Source organism: Ahaetulla prasina, chromosome 2 (genome assembly GCF_028640845.1).
Source record: "Ahaetulla prasina isolate Xishuangbanna chromosome 2, ASM2864084v1, whole genome shotgun sequence".
Taxonomy (NCBI): domain Eukaryota; kingdom Metazoa; phylum Chordata; class Lepidosauria; order Squamata; family Colubridae; genus Ahaetulla; species Ahaetulla prasina.
Window position 1 is genome coordinate 35,739,661 of NC_080540.1, and position 19,089 is coordinate 35,758,749.

A 19,089-nucleotide genomic window follows, 5' to 3' on the forward strand; every position below is an offset into this window, starting at 1 on the left:
ATGCACGCCCCTTATGGTCCTCTTAGGAATGGGGTGAGGTCAATAGTAGAAAGTTTTTGGATAAAACTTTTAGGATTATGGGAAGAGACCACAGAGTCAGGTAAAGTATTCCAAGCACTGATGATTCTGTTACAGAAGTCATATTTTCTGCAATCTAGATTAAAGCGGTTGACATTAAGTTTAAATCTATTAGTTACTCTAGTATTATTGCAATTAAAGCTGAAGTAGTCTTTAACAGGAAGGACATTACAATAGATGATTCTGTGAGTTAAGCTTAGGTCTTGTTTTCAGTGAACCTAGATTGGGAGAAAAACAGGACTCATTTAAAATTGTGCAGAAGGATGTACAACCAGGATAACAAACAAGACAGTTTTTCTTCTGAGCACGGGATCTCTTAAATTCGCAGAATTAACCCTAATAACAGAATGCAGCCAACTCATAACTAGTGCTCTAGATGGCTAACTGTGCCTTGCGGGCCAATATTGTTTAAGGTGTTCTGTGCTGATTGGGTCATTTATGCACAGAGGCTGCTTGTTTGTACAACATGATGGTTACTTTCTCCCTGGGAGCACAGCACGAAAGGGACTTCATGTGCTTTCCCCTTCTTTTTTTTTTCTCCCACGCTGTATTCAACATAATTAGATAAAAATTGGGTGAGGGTAAAAGGTTGTTGTTTTTCTGGTTGTTGTGCGGGGGCGGGGGGGGGGGGCGGGGGAGGGAATGCCTGCCCACTTATCACAATGTTTCCCTTTTGTAGACTCTCTCAGAGATTGGTGTTGCTTCAGCAGATGGAGAGTCATCTAAGAGACAAAGACGCTGAGCAGGCATGGCACACGCAAGAAGCTGATGCAGCTCATAAAAGAAATGTATCACTTTTAAATGTAAGTTTTTGTGGCTTGGAAGCGGTAACTTTACTGCAAAAGAGCCACGTAACATTAACTATATCGCTTCCTGATGAATTCTGAAATAGTGACTAACGCTTTTAATTGCATCCAGTCAAAAATGGAGACGTGTAATCCTACAACATGTCAAGCATATACATTTCTAACCAAAATAAAAAGACTAGAGGTTCTAGGGCCATGAGGATCAGCTTTCTCTGAATCAGAATTCTGGTTCGTCCACATGCAACAGTGACTGTTCTTGAAAAGCTTTCTCCCATTATTTTGATAGTTATCCTTAATTTTCTTGTTATCTAGTACCTAGGAATATCCTGGTCTGAACCCAGAATCTTAGCTGCTCTGGGTAATCATAACAGTAGCCCTTTTCTTAGTGTGTTCATTGAATCATAGACAAATCCCACAAAAATGCTCATTAAGAACCCTATTTCACAAATGGTCTCTTAAATTGCCCAGTAAAATAAATGAACGAGGCAATAAAGTATTTCCTTCTGCTTTCAGCTACATGTTTGAATTGACCAGAACTTGACATACTGTTAAAAGTATTGTTCCTAAAACAGTGTGCTGGCTGTTTTTAGAATTACTGAATTGCCATCATTTTTTTTTATCAAGATGTCAACTAAGTCTTTGTTGCATTATTATTGCTATCAGTTAAATTTAATATCTGCATTGTTGGTACCTTAATTAAAGCAACAACTTTCTCTCTGTTCTTTCATTAGCTCCCGAATTCATGTATTTAGCATTCATCTTAAAACAAGTGTCCTTGTTATTCCAACAACATAACCCTCCCTCCCTCATTATTTACACATTTTTTTCAGTTTGCTTTTAGATCCCCCATAATTCATGTTTATCTGCAATGCTGCCTCTGGTTTTGACCCTGCCTCCTCTCTCTACTCTTACAAGTTTCTTTGTGATTTTTGTATGTAGTTCCACTCCTTAACTGCAACAATCTCTTGCTTTTCTGAGATGAAGCCGTTTTGTCCTTGTTGCTCCTTACACCTAATTCCATCTTGATTTCTTATTTTTAATTTATTTTATTGTGTCAAGCCAATCAACAGAAGAAAAATACAAATGCATGCAGTAATATTAAGAGTCATATAATTTAATTTGCTTTTAACAATTTTTTTTAAAAATTTTTTTAAAAATTTAAAATTTAAATTTTTTTAAAAAAATTAAAAAAATTTAAAAAAAAACTTTTTTAACAAGGTTGGGGGAGGGATCCTATTTAGTTGTAAAAAAAAAGGCTAATTCAAACGATAAATAGTACATATTATTTGCTGTATATTAGATGCAGATTTATCCTTCCACTATTGCATAATAATTCTATTCACCAATTCCTGTCCCAAGAAACCGGTCCCAAGGGCCGGTTTAGCTCACGCTGGTAAAAGCCTGTTATTAAGAACACAGTAGCCTGCAATTACTGCAGGTTCGAGCCCGGCCCAAGGTTGACTCAGCCTTCCATCCTTTATAAGGTAGGTAAAATGAGGACCCAGATTGTTGGGGGGGCAATAAGTTGACTTTGTAAAAATATACAAATAGAATGAGACTATTGCCTTATACACTGTAAGCCGCCCTGAGTCTTCGGAGAAGGGCGGGGTATAAATGTAAACAAAAAAAAAAGAAAGAAAGAAAATCCACAAAAATTTACTAAATGTGGCCTAATTTGTTATGTGTTATTTCTTGGATTGTATTTTCTTTGATTGTTGTGGACCCACCCAGAGTCATTATTTCTCTTAAGCCAAGTGTAGTGGTTGATTTTACGATAGTCATAATTTTATATCAAAATTAAGTGTTTCAAATTTTCTTTATAGAAAAGGAGGGAACTTTCTTTTTTGCAGCTTGCAGAAGATCATTCATTTATACACAAGAAAGCAAAGAGGTGTACTTGTGGTATTAATGGGATAGGAACTAAGCCAATTTGATACATCTATTGCAAATAGGACTATCTATTTCCCACTATGGAGAATGAAACCAACTACTTGGGAGACATAAGTTCATTCGTTGATGTTTGTTAATTTGACATATTAAAAGAATAATAGCATAGCTATTGTATTATATTGATCATGAATATATACATATTTTTTAAGTTCCAAATTCCCTCCATAACCAAACCTATAAATACTATGGAGCCCTATCAGTTTTGTGATTTGCAGTCCCACAAAACTATTAGCCTTTAAAGATTACTTACCACAATATGTTGAAAACTTTAAAGCTTTTTGCTTTATCCAAGTATTAAAAATTATTTTTAATAATTATTAAATTAAAGCACTCAAAAAGCCCAAGGCAGGTATGTGCAAAACTTACTGTTCCTGACCTGAAATATATATCTATATCTATCTAGCTATATCTATCTGTCTGTCTGTCTGTCTATCTATCTGTCTATCTATATTTAGTATAATACAATATGTTTCCCTTTGGAAAATTAACTTCTGAAAAACTACCAAACTATCCTGAGAATGACTAAATAATAGCAATAAAAATAGCAATTAGACTTATATATTGCCCCGTAGCGCTTTACCTGACTCTATCATGTAGTCATTGTAAATATGAGCCAGTTGCCAAGCATCCAAATTTTGATCGTGTGACCATGGGGATGCTGCAATGGCCATGTGAAAAATACCAATATATACTGCTTCACAATGCTTTGCAGCCCACTCTAAAGTGGTTTAAATAACAATCTGGCTCCTCATTTTACCAAGGATGGAAGGCTGTGTCAACCTTTAGCCGATCAGGATCGAACTCCAGGCAGTGGGGAAAGCTTGCCTGCAGTACTGCATCCTAATCATTACATCATTAGGGCTAATCCTATGTCTTAAAAAGAAGCTGAATTCATTAGAAACAGAACTGCAAATGTTCAGGTTCTGGAATACTATGTTTTTATTTCTAGGAATCTAGAATAAAATGGCTAAGGGAACTATAAGCCATTTTTAACTTCTTTTAAAAATCCTTTTTTGGCCATTGGTAATTATAATAATCTGCAGCTCTTAGCAAACTTACTGCCATTATATTTTACTCTACAGGACTGAGACAAATCATCCTACATTTCTATACCCACTCTTCAAATATAAAGCAATAGTTAAGTGCTTCTACAGGCCTTTCAGAGAAAGTACGATGGGCTCATAATATCACTTTCACACTTGTTCACCCATGCCAGTAAAGGCTATCTCCGTAAATTTTATGACCAAACATTTTTTCTAGGAGCAAGCCAAGTCATAAGAAATCTTATCATCCCTTCTTTCTCTTCTGGCTCAAAGTCAACAAGTTCTACTGTCTCTAAGGAAACCATTTCCAAATGGGTGATTACTGACTTAGTTGAGCATAAACACACTGATCCTTTTGGATAGGAACGGTTTTTCTTATTTTATGGCAGGTTAATCTTTTTATTCCTCAAGCAAGATGCTTACTTGTCAACTGCCTTATAGTCTGTCATGCACTCATGAATCACTCTGCTTCTTGCTCTAACTTTTTAGAGCAACGTCTTTGATTTTGCAAGAAAATTCTCCCCCATCTGGTTTTAAAACATGGTCGTATGCGCTTTATCTTTCTCAATGTTTTTTCCCCCCAATTATGCCTTAATTTTCATGTTGTCTTTCCATGGGAGGTTCCACGGTGTTATTTGTATGGTGGCAGTTATCATTATTTAATTGTTCTAGAGATATCCCCGGGGCAGTATGGCTTTGAAGACTAGAGATGTGTTACTTTTTCCTTTGGAAAAAAAAATGGGAAATTGCTTCCCTTTAATTGATTTGTTCCAAACATGTTATGACAGATCACCCACTCACCCACTCTGCTCTTTTTGGAGCTGAAGGTTCTTTCTATAACCTTCTTGTGCATATTTCAGTAGAGTGCTTTTGAGATTATTTCTGGCTGGATCAGAAAGGAAAATTTGCACATAGTGGGACTCCGAGTTCTTCACAGGAACTGGGATTTGGCTACATTTGCCAGAATGAGCAGTTTAAAGCTTGGAGAAATTTCAGTGTGATCTTTAAAAAGAAATCATTGCAAAGAAGGAAGAAATGGGGACTATCATTTTCTTCATCATTTGTCAATCTATTTTATATCGAAGCTAGGGGGAAAAAATGACCTTGTTGCTAGCTAATTAATGGAGACCAGTGGTTCATTGATATAGACATAATCTAACTTACTGTAAATTCTTTTTACATTTAAATTAAGTCCTGTATTGCTTCTATCTTATTGGAGAGAATGGGAGAATATAGGAGAACATATAGGAGAAAAATATAGACAATTACTGACACTGTGTTGTGTTGTTCTGAGTTATGTGCCTGAATACCAGAACTATCAGAAAATTCGTGAAAGAAACAGAAGACCATGAAAACAAATTGTCTGGCAGGAAAGAACAGCTGATTTTAGATGGATTTGTTCTATTCTGGTTTTAACAGGCAGGCAGCACTGCAGATGCTTTCTGATAACAAAATAAAACAGGAATGAGATCTACACAGAACACTATATTGGAACCTTGAAAATAAGGTTCAGATTTATGTGCCAACTTTAGAAAATTGTTCCCAATAACAGGCATTGTACATTTCACAGTTACCATGTGGAGAGTTGTTGATTTGGCTTTCTTGGAAAAACACCGATGCCATGATGAGGTGTCATTGTATTTGCCTATATTTAAATTAAATTGAGTAAAATCATTTCAGTTTTGCTTCAGAGCTATAAAAAGAGTTGTTTTTGCTCTCTCAGTTGTAATTAAAACACACTTCCAAAACAGAAAAAAAAATGGCTGGAATGCCAATCCAAGGAATCTTCTTGTTTGGTTTTATTAAGCAAAGGGTAATATTAAAATTAGAGTGAGTTGATTTTTTGAAATTCGCAGTTATTTTGGCAGCAGTGCCACGTTTACTTACTTTGGAGCAAGCAGCACTGACTTCAGTGAGTTCTGTTTTTGAGTAACGATGAAGCGTTTAATCCAACTTTTTCTTTGTAAGGTTTGTAGAAAAATAATGATGTTTAGTCATTTTCATACCACATATATTCTCTAAACCAGGTACATGTAGAATCAAAACAATTAAGTTTCATAATGCTTATATTATTATAGAAATTGAAACCCTTAACCATTATTAAAAAGAAGATCAACAGCAAGCAACATGTTTGAAGAAACTGCCTCTATGCATGAAAAGTCACACATATCAACTGCAGATTTACATGTTAAAGTTCCTATTTAAGGTATTAAGTTATACCTTTTAAAGACTAACTTTATTTAAATATCACTCCTGTTACCTTTTGTGTGTCACTCCCTATTTGCATCTTTTGCATATTAATTTGCATATTTTCCCAGAAAGAAAGGATATAGCATTTCCTCTAAATAATTTTCAGCTAGATAATGCTCTATTATTTTTGGATATTTCCTAAAAATATCCTGGATATTTTTACCCTGCCTTTATTTCTTTGTAAGTAACTAAAGGCGATGGGCATACCTAATAATCTTTTTCCTCCTTTTTTCCCAACAACAACCTTGTGAGGTGGTCAAGCTGAGAGAAAGTGAGTGGGAAAGTTAGCCGCCAATGAAGAAGACCTTGATGCCTAAAAAACTGAAAAAGAGGGTGTCAGAAGTAAAAATGGCTTGATAGTATTCACAATTACATAAGCCTGGCTTTTGAAGAATTCAGAAAAGCACTTACTGACAGACAGTTGTGGCAAAATAAATTGAACATGAATTGAATAAATGAATGAATGAGATATCCAGGGAGTGACTGAATGAATAAATAACTTTCAGTAAGAATCTCAAAAGTCACCTTTGGGTGCCTTCATTACTCCTACTCCTAGCTGTCTTTCATATTTTTATAAATCTCCAATGTTTTAGACTAAAATATAAAGAGGCACCGCCACCCATCTGAATCTGCAGTTAATATGCTAAAGGTGTTTGTCCAATTGACCATTATATATTAAAAAGCGTTGCCAAAAGCAAACCTTGTCACCGAACCTCAAAGGAAAACTAAAACCGGCATGGCTGCCTCCAGCTATTAGCAGCACACAAAAATGCCATCAAATCTCAGTGACATCATTGTCCTCCCTTAAGGCGCCTTTCGGCTTCCAGCAACAATTTTTGTCAGTTGGCTGTCATTAAATCAGTATTCTGGATGACAATAGACTTCAGAATATGCTCTAACTGGAGAGGAGCAACAAAAAGACACATCTGGTATGTAGGCCTTGCCAAAGTGCCCTTCTCAACTAAAATCAATGCGAGGTAGCGCTTTTTGTTTCTTTGTTGTTTTTTTGTGGGTTTTTTCCCCCCTCTCTTGCCCTGAAGTATTTTTCTTTCCTATTATTATAAACAACGTTTTGAAGGTGGGGAAAATCAGGCAGTCATTGAAATGATCTGGACTGGAATGTTCCTAAAGGAATAATATGTGGACATAAAATGTTGGGATGAAAATAAGTTTCATCAACCAGATGAAACTCTAGTAAACTAGGAATGAATTGTGCAAGAGACATGTACTACAATGGCTTGTTCTGACCAGTCTGCAGCAGAACCTTTATTTTGTACTCCGGCTGCCTTTTTGTGTTGTTTTTGGATTTCACAATGCCTATTGTTGCAAATGATCTCCTTAAAGAAATCCCACGAGCCTAATTATATTATGTGGGAAGGAGAAACATTAAATTCCTCCCACTCCACACCCCCAACCCCTGCACATTGAAAACCTCTCTGATATGCACCTTTCATTCCCAGCCAGCTTTCAGTAAACCAGATTATCTTAATGACTGTATGCTTCACTTAAACCAGACTGTATTGTTTCTCTTGTCATATAATATATGCGGTTAAATAGATAATTTTAATGCATGCTGATCAGTGTACATTCAAAGTGACAATAAAGTTTGTTCTGTTCTGTTCTATCTGCAGTGATTTGCTTAATAACCATGGCAAAAAAGGGTCATAGAATCAGGTGTGATTCAGTTAGCAACCACCTTGCTCAACAATGGAAATTCTGGTCCCAATGGTGGTCGTAAGTCGAGGACTATCTGTACATGGGAAAGAGGAACATTAGGAGAAACATGAAACTCCTCCAACTCCTGCCCCCCTCCCCTCTGCACAGTGAAAAACTCTCTGACAGTCCCATTCTTTCATTCCCACTTGTAGTAAATTTTCTTCACATCCATCAACCCGTATTTATATTAGAGTAGCTTTTCTTTCGAACAATATTCCAAATTGCCCTATTTTCCCACTTTTGTACTTTCTTGATAAAAAAAAATCTGTCTGAAGATCTGTATGCTTTGGCACTGCCACAGTTTGGAAATTATAGGAAGTCCCTTTGGGAATTTCCTTCTTTCTGTTTTCTTTTCTTTTTTCTTTTTCCTTTTTCCTTTAAATGCCTTACTCTTCACACTCACTCTCTGCTCTTGATGATGCCATCTGCTATATTCCCCTCTTCCATTTCTGTTCAGTTTTGGCTTCTTCACACCCCACTCCCACACCCTTTTCCTCGCTCTCTCAATTTGCCCAAAAGGCCTGCGCTCGAAGCTCCCATGTTTGTGTATGAAAGCCCACAGAAAAAAAGGCGGGGTTGTCACCGCTTCGGGGAGCGGCAGCTTCTCCCCCCCCTCCCTTTTTTTTTTTTAAATCGAGTCTCGTTCTCTCTGAACAGAGCACATGGAAATGGGAGCCCATGTGCCGATTTCCTAAGAAAAGCGAATAGAGGTGAGTTTGCATTGAAGTTCTGAATGTCTGGTGAACAGCTTGCTGCGTTTCTTCATCGTTGTGCACATGTTATGAATGCATTATTAGCAAGTCATCTTTGTCTTGAGCAGGGGAGAGCTTCAAGATTGCTGCCTCTCTTGTTGCTTTGCTACTTTGGTAGCTGGCTTCAAGGGGGAATTATCACTGGCTTCATCACGTATGCGCAGCGAATGCTTTCACTCCAAGCTGTGAATCGGCTTCACTGTCGCTTATCCCAAATTCAAAGCCTGCGGCTTAGATTTCCAGAAGAAAGTACTGTACCTCAGTAAGAACAAGGAAAGGGATTTATCAGAACGCAACTAGTTCATTTAAATTCCTCCATCAGGTTAAATCTTATTCCTAACATTTTCTTTGTGAAGATTTTGCCTTATAAAGTCAGTGAGGGTACTGAGCATTTGTTAAGTGAATTTTGCCCCATTTTATGACCTTTCTTGCCACAGTTGTTAAGTGAATCCCTGCAGTTGTTAAGTTAGTAACCCCGTTGTTAAGTGAATCTGGCTTCCCCATTGACTTTGCTTGTCAGAAGATCGCAAACAGTGATCACATGACCCTGGGACACAGCAACCGTCATAAACATGAGCCAGTTGCCAAGGGTCTGCATTTTGACCATGGGGATGATGCAAAGGCTGTAACTGTGAAAAATGATTATAAATCACTTTATTCAGTGCGGTTGTAACTTTGAACAGTCGATAAATGAACTGTTGTAAGTCAAGAACTACTTTTATTCACCTGAAATCTAGATTCCTGTGATTTAACAATTAAATCTTGTCCTGTCTTACGTTGCAGAAGAGTAATCTGCTGTATAGTAAGCAACTCTACCATGGGATGTTTGTCCCCTGTGGACAATGGAACTTTTTCCCATAATGATAGCTAGTCTTATTCCCCTCTGTGTTCTAGTATATTATCATTCCAGATTTAGATTATTGTGATGCAAATAACAATAGCACTTAGATTTATATACCGCTTCACAGTGCTTTACAGCCCTCTCTAAGCGGTTTACAGAGTCAGCAAAATGCCTCCCACAATTTGGGTCCTCATTTTACCCACCTCGGAAGGATGGAAGGCTGAGTCAACCTTGAGCCTGGTGTGATTTGAACTGCCAAATTGCAGGCAGCCAACAGGCAGCAGAAATAGCCTGCAGTACTGCATTCTAACCACTGCGCCACCGCGGCTCATAAGGACCATTTTCTATATATCATGGCATAAACACAACCTTTCCAAGGGTGAACATTTGGTGTAACGTTGCAATTGTTCCCCGGAACAGATATTTACATAATCCTGACAAGAGATCAGATGAAGCACACCCATGCAGACCTGCCTTGATACCTTGATGAACTTGATACCTTGATGAACGTATCTTTTCTTTTATGTACACTGAGAGCATATGCACCAAGACAAATTCCTTGTGTGTCCAATCACACTTGGCCAATAAAGAATTCTATTCTATTCTATTCTATTCTATTCTATTCTATTCTATTCTATTCTATTCTATTCCTTCTAGCCATCATGTAGCTACAGAAAGATTGCAGCTTTTGGCTTGGGATTAACAAAATTAGCTTCTGGAGCAGTGTTTCCCAACCTCTGCCACTTTAAGATGGCTGGAATTCGTCTCCCAGAATTCCCTAGCCAGCCTACTGATTCTGAGGGTTGAAATCCAGATTTCTTAAAGTTGCTGTGGTTGAGAAACATTGTTCTAGAGTTTGACCCTTAACTACATCACTGATATAGTAATGCAGGAACTTACTGCATAATGTTGCAATCTCCTTTTAAGTCTCAAAGGTGCTTCTTTCAAGAGGCAACTGGACTGTCTTGCTTTTCTTTGAAGACGTTTCACTTCTCATCCAAGAAGCTTCTTCAGCTTCTTGGATAAGAAAGCCTGAAGAAGCTGAAGAAGCTTCTTAGACGAGAAGTGAATCGTCTTCAGAGAAAAACCAGAACGTCCAGTTGCCTCTTGAAAAAAGCACCTTCGGGATAACCATGATCTGGATGACTGTGAATCTCCATAGACATTGAATTATGTATCAGCATCAAGAGTCCAATGTCAGTTGGATTGTACGGTATTACAGGTAGTCCTTGACTTACAACCATTCATTTAGCGTTCAGAGTTACAACAGAAGTGGGAAAAAAGTGGCTTATGGCCTGTCCTTGCACTTATCATTTATCACAGTATCCCTACAATTACTTGTTCAGAAGGGCAATGGAAATATATTTACAATGGTTGCTGTACCTGGTGGTCATGTGATCACTATTTGCAACCTTCCCAGCCAGTTTCCAACAAGCCAAGTCAATGGAAGGAGCTGGATTCACTTAACGAACACATGATTCACTTAACATCTGCAGTGATTTGCTTAACAGCCCTGGCAAAAAGGTCTTAAAATTGGTCATGGCTCGCTTAACTACTGGCTTGCTTGGCAATGGAAATTCTGATCCCAATGGTGTCATAGGTCAAGGACTACCTGTATATAGGACATTATTTGTATTTCTCCCACTTCTGTCCCTCCACACACACTGAAAATCTCTCTGGCGGTGATGCTTTTTTCATTTCCACCTGCAGTAAATTTGCTCCACATTTCTTTACATTAGGGTAGCTTTTCCTTCTAACCATATTCCAAACAGTTACTCTATTTGTTATACTCATTCCAGCTTTGTACTTGTAAAATCTATATCAATATCTGTATTCTTTGGCACCACCATGGTTTGGAAATTATAGGAGAGTTTTCTTCTGGGAATTATTTTGACATTCTCCTCGGAGACACCCATTGCTAAACACCCATTCATTAGATCAGTATAGCGATCAAATTCAATAAACTTATCATTTATAATTAAACGTTCTTTTTTTCCCTTCTGATTCTGTGCGCTTTTCCAATTGTACTAGGTTTTTTTATTGACAGAATAGGTCTGAACTCTGAAACATGTAATTACTGCATGTTTCAGAGGTTTTACATTGGGGGTGTGTGTGTGTGTTAAAATGTAAAATATTTTTTATATTATTACATTTATTATTTTTTTATTATTATTATTATTTATTTGATTTTTATACCGCCCTTCTCCCAAAGGACTCAGGGCGGTGCACAGGCAAAAGTAAAAAACGCACAATACAATATACAATTTAAAATGCAAGTTAAAAAACTTATTATAATCAGCCTAAAAACTTTAAAATATATAAAAAATTAAAACCCCATTTAAAATTAGTAATAAGAAATTTAAAATCGATAAAACTTAAGCCAGCCCTGCGCGAGTGAAAAGATATGTCTTCAGTTCGCGGCGAAAGGTCCGAAGGTCCGGTATTTGGCGTAAACCTGGGGGAAGCTCGTTCCAGAGTGTGGGAGCCCCCACAGAGAAGGACCTTCCCCTGGGGGTCGCCAGCCGACATTGTTTGGTGGACGGCACCCTGAGAAGTCCCTCTCTGTGAGAGCGTACGGGTCGGTGGGAGGCATGCGGTAACAGCAGGCGGTCCCGTAAGTACCCAGGCCCTAAGCCATGGAGCGCTTTAAAGGTTGTAACCAAACCTTTGGTTGAGGTTTAGATCATCTCTATCAAATCCCCATCGGCCCCTTTTCCTACCACCAGAACACTGTTTGACTACACTGCTAAATTTTGATTTCCCGTGAGTAAGAGATTCATGAAAACTATGGGTAGAAGTTTAAAATTGTTCTTAACCTATTTTTAAAAAGTTGGTTTTAACTTTGTTAGATGAGCAAATCCACTGTTGAATTGGAACAAAAAATTGCCACTTGTACACTTAACGATGTGTTTCTGAAGTGGCATTAAACTGCAGGGAGTTCAAAATTACATAATTATAGCTGAATTTGCTCTCATTTATTTCCTGTAGATATTTTATTTCTTAGCGTTTATACTTCCACTCTTCCGAGGCGGTTTGTTTATTTAATTGGTTTATATGCTCCCTCAATTGTGGAGGCTTCATTACTTAATTATCCTATAGAAGAATTCAAAACAAAATAAATTCTTAAGAAAAGCATAAACACAGGATGTAAGATGAAAAGAATTTGACAACAAACATTGCAAGTGCTTTTTCAGGCAACTTTTCAATGGAATTAGTTTCAGATTGTAAAGGTGCCTACAAACCTAGTTTGAAACAGGGATTAGATAGGGATGCCAAATTTTTATTCTTTAAAAAAAATGATTCTTTTTTTAAAAGTGTGGGCGTTTTAATTTTGTTGTAAGCTTTTGTGCATATTTATGGGGTTAGTGTTATGTAAATTCAAGAAATAATTAAGAGGGCCAGTTTCAATCCTAATAGTTATCCCCCCCCCAAAAAAATTGTTGCTATATATATCTCAGCAACATTTTTGGAAAGCAAAAATGAAAGGGGACTGCAACCCTGTGCTTTGGTGTGTGTGTGTGTGTGTGTGTGTGTGTGTGTGTGTGAGAGAGAGAGAGAGAGAGAGAGAGAGAGAGAGAGAGAGAGAGAGAGAGAGAGAGAGAGAGAAATTCATTGGCAACCCAAGTGCTTTGTGTCTTATGTTACGACCTGTATTTAAAATAAATGTTTACTTACTTACAGGTGGTTTGCAGGGAGTAATGGCCCAAATAAGAAGTGTTTTGTGAGAAAATATGTAATGTGCTCTTAATATTTCCTGTGGGTCCCAATTCCAATAGATTAGACACCCTAGAATAGCTTATTTTGTTTATTATTGTCAGGACTTCCATCCTGCTGTAAAATTGCTTTGCTTTGCAAGATGCCAGTCTGCCGTAGACAATGGTGGGGAAAGAGCTGCTGGGTAGGATAAGAAGGAGGGGGCTAGCATAAGGGGAATCAAAACTAAACTTTGTACCATCCTGGGCATCAGCAACTCCAAGGAATAGACCACCAATTTGCCCGCCAAGCAAGGGGCTGTTTCCCAAAAACAAGTGGGAAGAAGGGAAAGTTAACCAGAGCTTTGAGCATGAAACTTTAGATCTGGCTTTGCTTCATTGTAACCATTTGGCTTTAGTGAAGTATACTTTCTGACTATGGACTCGAGAGTCTTTCTTTCCTAACTGACCAAGTAGGGACAGCTGACATTTATATTTATTAATTCATTTAAGGAATAGTTGAGCTTGCTACTGGTGTGCTATCATTGCATTTCATTTTCAGTATGGCTATAGAGACCCCGAGCCTCTTAGCCTTGGAGAACTTTAATTTGTCACCTTCATGCTGTTGAGATGCTGTTTGGAGAGGTGGAGTGGCCTAGAGGTGGAGCTCTCGCCTCGCAATCAGAGGAGGCTGTGAGTTTGATCCTAGGTAGAGGCAGTTGTTTCTCTCTCTGGGCACAATGAGAATATATCTGCTGAACAAAACTCCGCATTGGCGACAGGAAGGACATCCGGCCAGTAAACACTCTGCTAGCTCCATTCACTTGCCCAGACTCTACCCCGTAAGGGATTATGAGGTCATTAAAAGACGATCATGATGCTGTTGAGATGAAGAGTTTATAGCCCCCATAGCAAACATTAACCTGTTCCAAGTCACTGAAGGCCTGGCATATGCCAGAGGTTGCAGATTAGCTCTAGTTTGTGTCTTGTGTGTGATCTGGTTTTAGAGGACATTACCATCAGACTTCATCTTCCAGAATTCCCTAGCCAGCATCTCGGATTGCCTTTCAGCTCACTAGTGCAACCCTCCTGCTAAAGATTAGCATTAGATTGGCCCAGTGCTGGCAACCTCTGTTGGGTTTCAGAGGAAGTTTAGAGTTTCCCCTGAAAACCTGGTGGGCAGTTTAGCTGAAGCTTTAGCTACATCCACTATGCTTCACAAATTAATATATTTAGCAGTAATAAATATACTAGCCCTAAATCATATGGGGGTTTAAAGGTTTAGAAACTGACTTGATAAATGTCATACTGATGAACGGGGGGAGGATTTCCCCCATTTTCTTTTTCTCTTTAGATTGTAAGCAACTTAAAACCTAGATCTGTCTCTCTTTGTCTATATTTGCTGGCGTGACTTATATTAATTACAGCTTGTATGGCTAGAATATTTCTTCTATTTTCATAGTTACTAAAAAGGAAAATGAACTGGGGATGTCATTTCTGGAAGCATCCGTCTTTTCAAAAGATTCTCTGTATGTTGCAGGATATTGAGGCAGCAGCGAAAAATCTACAATCCAGAAAGCATTTGCTTCTCCACCCTGAAATTGTTAACCTTGAAGTAAGTCCAAAACAATTTCTCAGGTACTTATTGTCTTCAGTGTCGATATTTCAGCTCTTTTCTTCATCTTGCTGCTAAATGAAATGAATCTTTTTTAAAAAAATGCAATGATGATTGTGTCTTCAGTATAATTTCAAGGCCTTTTTATCAAAATAAAGGCTGTCTCCTAATTTCAGTTCAATATCAGTTTCTGTCATTTCAGTGCAATGTTCATTTCATTGTGAGAACTGAGACCTTTCCAAGGTTTTTTCCATCCCCTCGTTTTATATGCATCCCCTGGTTTTATAAACTTTGTTGTATGATCACAGTTGGGATCAGAATTGCTGTTGCTATGCAAGGCGATGGTTAAGCAAATTGGACTTGGATTTTTACAGCCTTTTTTGCTATGGTTGTTAAGCAGATCACTGCAGCTGTTAAGTGAATCCTAGGGTCATCGATAGAATCTGGTGTCCCCCATTGACTTTGCTTGTTGGAAACTGGCTGGGAAGATCACAAATGGTGATCATTTGACCCCGGGACTCTGCCATCGTAACTTCATGCCAGTTGCCAAGTGCCTCAGTTTTGACCACCTGACAATGGGGATGCTGTGACAGTCATAAGGGTGAGGACCAGTTAGAAGTCACTTTTTTCAGGGCCACTGTACCTTCAAATGGTTGCTAATCGAATGGTTATAAGTGAAGGGCTACCTATGTTGGGATTGTTTTCATCAAGATAAATAAAAGTCATTCTTTAAAGAAAACTTGTACAGGAAGTTCTCGACTTACAACAGTCCATTCAGTGATTGTTCAAGATTACAACAGCACTGAAAAAAGTGACTTATGACCGTTTTTCAAACTTACGACCGTTGCAGCATCCCCATGGTCACATGATCAAAATGCAGACTCTTGGCTATTGCCTCATATTTATGACGGTTGCAGTGTCCTGGGATCCGCTTTTGCGACCTTCTGATGAGCAAAGTCAATGGAGAAGCCAGATTCACTTAACAACCGTGTTACTAACTTAACAAATGCAATGACTCACTTAACAACTGGGGCAAGAAAAGTCGTAAAATGGGGCAAACTCACTTAGCCAATGTTTCACTTAGCAATATAAATTTTGGGCTCAATTGTGGTCGTAACTCAAGGAAAAATGGCCATAGCATTTGTTTCATACTGTAGAAAAATGGCCATAGCATTTGTTTCAGCTTTGGCCTCTCAGTTGCACTGTGTTACATTTTGAAGGTCCTCAAAATTGACCCCCAAAACAAAATATGTAAGTGGTACAATTCTCTGCCCTCTCTCACATTTCCAAGTTTAGAAACTGTGCGAAAACTCAATCATACCATATTGCGCTTCAGAAATATCTTAAACATCTATAATATAAGCAGAGTCAGTTTGGTCTAAAGCGCTGGCCTAGAAACCAGAAAAATGTGAATTCTAGTCCCATCTTGGGCATGAAAGCCAGCTTGGTGACTCCGGGCCAGTCACTTCATGGGGTTACTGTTGTGGGGAAAATAAGAGGAGGAAGGAGTGTGTGATGACCCAGGGTGTGGCAGAAAGCAACACAACCAGAGAACATGTCTAATTCCCCTTTATTGCTCCAACTGTCCCCAAACGTTCCTACATTCACTACAAGTCCTGGAGCAAAACTCTCACACGCACTTTCAGAACCCTCTGACTGCAAGTAGTCCAGTAAGCCAGGTTAATCAAACAGCAACCAGGGCCAGTGGTCCAATAAGCCATGTTAGCTTAACAGTAACCAGAGTAAGAAGTTCAGCGAAGCAGGCAAACTGGCAAGCCCCACAAGACAGAGTACAGCAATCTCCAGGCTTTGGCAAGCGCACACAAGTCTCCACAGATTCATTGCTTGTTCCTGACAAATGCCCCTCCCACCAGCACCTCCTTACGTCCCAGTCCCCAGGTGTTCCTTGTGAAAGGGGGCGGGGCACTCTCCAACGTCTCTCTTCCTTCCTTGCTCTCGGATCAGGAGGGGCTGGTCCTTGCTCTTCTCCTGAGCTCTCCCTGTCTGCAGGCCTTACTAATCTAGAAAAGCCTTGCCTGGACTGGCTCTGCCCTTCCCAGTTTCCTCCAAAGCCATCGGTGTCAGCCTCTCAATCTCTGTCATTCCTGTTCCAGCTCATCTTCATGACAGAGTATTAGTTATGTTTTCTGCCTTGCGTTATATATAAAAATAATAAAGGTGAGATTTAAAAAAATCTACCAAATAAAAAATAAATAAAAAGAGACAGATCAATTCTATGTTTCCTCTGAAATTCAGAACTATAGAGAGAAGAGGGACATCATCCTCCCCCCCCAAGCGCTAAATACTTCAAAAGCTAAAGGCAATATTTGCGGATGAATCAGCATTTTCACAACTGTAAACATTGGATGGGTTTTGCACAAGACGTATGAGAGCAACAATGATGGACAGGAAGAAAATGGAATAAGAACGATTGACAAATGGAGACAGTTTAGAAATGGGAATGCAGTAGAACAATTTTTTTAAAAAATGAGTTATTGAGAGAGAAGAAGGATGAGACTGATGGTTTAAGTAATTCTTCAAGGAAGAAATATTTATTAGTTTAAAACAGGCTATTGTTTTTTGGGCGGTAAATTAATATTTGTTTCGGCTACTTCCATAAATATTTTTAAGCAGAAATATGAATCAAGCAAGATCTCTTCCACCAGCACCAATGCTCTGGTTTTGAGTTTTATATATAATTGAGATTATTTTATTGCCCTCTGAGAATGAAAGAAGAAAAAAAGTGAAGTAAAAGGGTAATAATAACTTAATTCAGGGGCTATTAAGGCAAGTCTAAAGTTAGTGGACAAAGGGGATCTATTCTTTAATGTCAAGATCTACATTTTAACAGTGGATCCCAGAATATCACAGTTTTTCATGCCAGCAAATCTCACGGAACCTTGAACAGATTTCTGAGTTTGTACTATTCCCTTGACATTGTAGATTTAAAGAACATAAACTTTCTTTAAACCAACAGCATTCATGACTGTGTTTGTGGAAATGTCAAACCATTTTTAGCCTCCGAATAATGTTTTGGACAATTTTTTTAAAAAAATGAAAATGTTTGGTAATAACACTGTGGTTCAGGGAAAAAAAGCTATCTGTCTCAAAGAAACAATTATGAAATTGAAGGATTACCTTTCTAATACATTATTCACCACAAGAGGGCACATCCAATTATTGTATATTTACTCTAGGTAGTGAGATCCTTCCAATCTCCATTATACTGTATAATTGAGGGATTTAAGATTTAGCAACTAAGTAGTTTGGCCTTTTCTGAATTACTTCAAACATAAAGCAAGCTGTAAAAATGTTTCATATGTTCAGATCCTTTTGCTGTTGTGCAAATAATATTGTTATATTGTGAAGCAGTTAAATTGCATGTTGTGTTGTATTTTTTTTTTCCTAGACTCTTTACTGGGCCAACGTAGAAGAATCCATCCCTAAGTGGGAGCCATTTTTTTTAGGAAGAACACAAGCCCCAATTGGTTTTAAAAAAAAATCACATCAACAGTTCAGCACATAAGATCAGTACCAAGATAAATGGGAAACAAAAACAGAACCATGTCCATGGGGGAATTTATTCAAGCTTCAGATTGGTGGATTGTTAAATAATTCTTTTAAATATTTGTTGGGTGAGATACTCAATTCTAAATCTGCATTGAAGAGTTCCTCCCTAAAGGCCTGTTAGCTACATGGAAGTGATTTTGAGCTCAAATATGAACAACACAGTGCAGGATGTACACTCCGCTGTTCAGTTACTCAGTTAAGATGAGAAATAATGTAATCTGTTACTTGTCCTTCACTTTTGCTATGGAGATAGGCCTTTTTCCCAATAAAAGTATAGAAAGTGCTAACTTGGCTTATTGTCCCATAAAAGGATTTTCTTAATGACATGTATAGATCATTGATATGTAGCATAAACTCAGGACTCAGTAGAAAATCAGATGATGAAGACTCAAATAGGACCCATTGAATTTGCACATCCTCTAGGTCAGGGGTGTCAAACTCGCATTGTCACAGCGTCATCATGTGACTTTTGGGACTTTTTTCCCCTTCACTAAACGGGCATGGGCATGGCCAGGGCGTGACGCATCCGGCCCATGGACCACAAGTTTGACAGCCCTGCTCTAGGTTATTCTCTGTTGGATTTCGATGGAAATACAAATTCTATGACTAAAGATTAGAATATTCTCTTGGAATATTTCAGGTTGAATCCAGTTTACAATTTGATTTTGTAGGCTTCTTAGAATTATCCAACTTTGGGTTTGGAATTAATTATTAATCATGCAACAACAGGCTCTAATATCAGATTGTGGAGTTACAGTATTTTGTCAAAACAAATA

At 38.1% G+C, this 19,089-nt stretch overlaps 1 protein-coding gene across 7 annotated transcripts in view; it reads left to right on the forward strand.

Moving 5' to 3' along the window:
* CEP15 (centrosomal protein 15) overlaps positions 1 to 18,604 on the forward strand; it is a 30,077-nt gene extending 11,473 nt beyond the window's left edge. For 4 of the 7 annotated variants that reach the window (XM_058171317.1, XM_058171316.1, XM_058171319.1 and 1 more), the window contains 3 exons: positions 758 to 881; positions 14,591 to 14,743; positions 18,153 to 18,604. In XM_058171317.1, coding sequence (XP_058027300.1) covers positions 758 to 881; positions 14,591 to 14,743; positions 18,153 to 18,269 — 394 coding nt within the window. In that variant the 3' untranslated portion in view covers positions 18,270 to 18,604. Of the gene's footprint in view, positions 1 to 757; positions 882 to 14,590; positions 14,767 to 18,152 lie in introns of all 7 variants that reach the window. The other 3 variants (XM_058171320.1, XM_058171322.1, XM_058171321.1) reach the window with 3 other exon arrangements.
* The last annotated feature ends 485 nt before the right edge of the window (positions 18,605 to 19,089 follow it).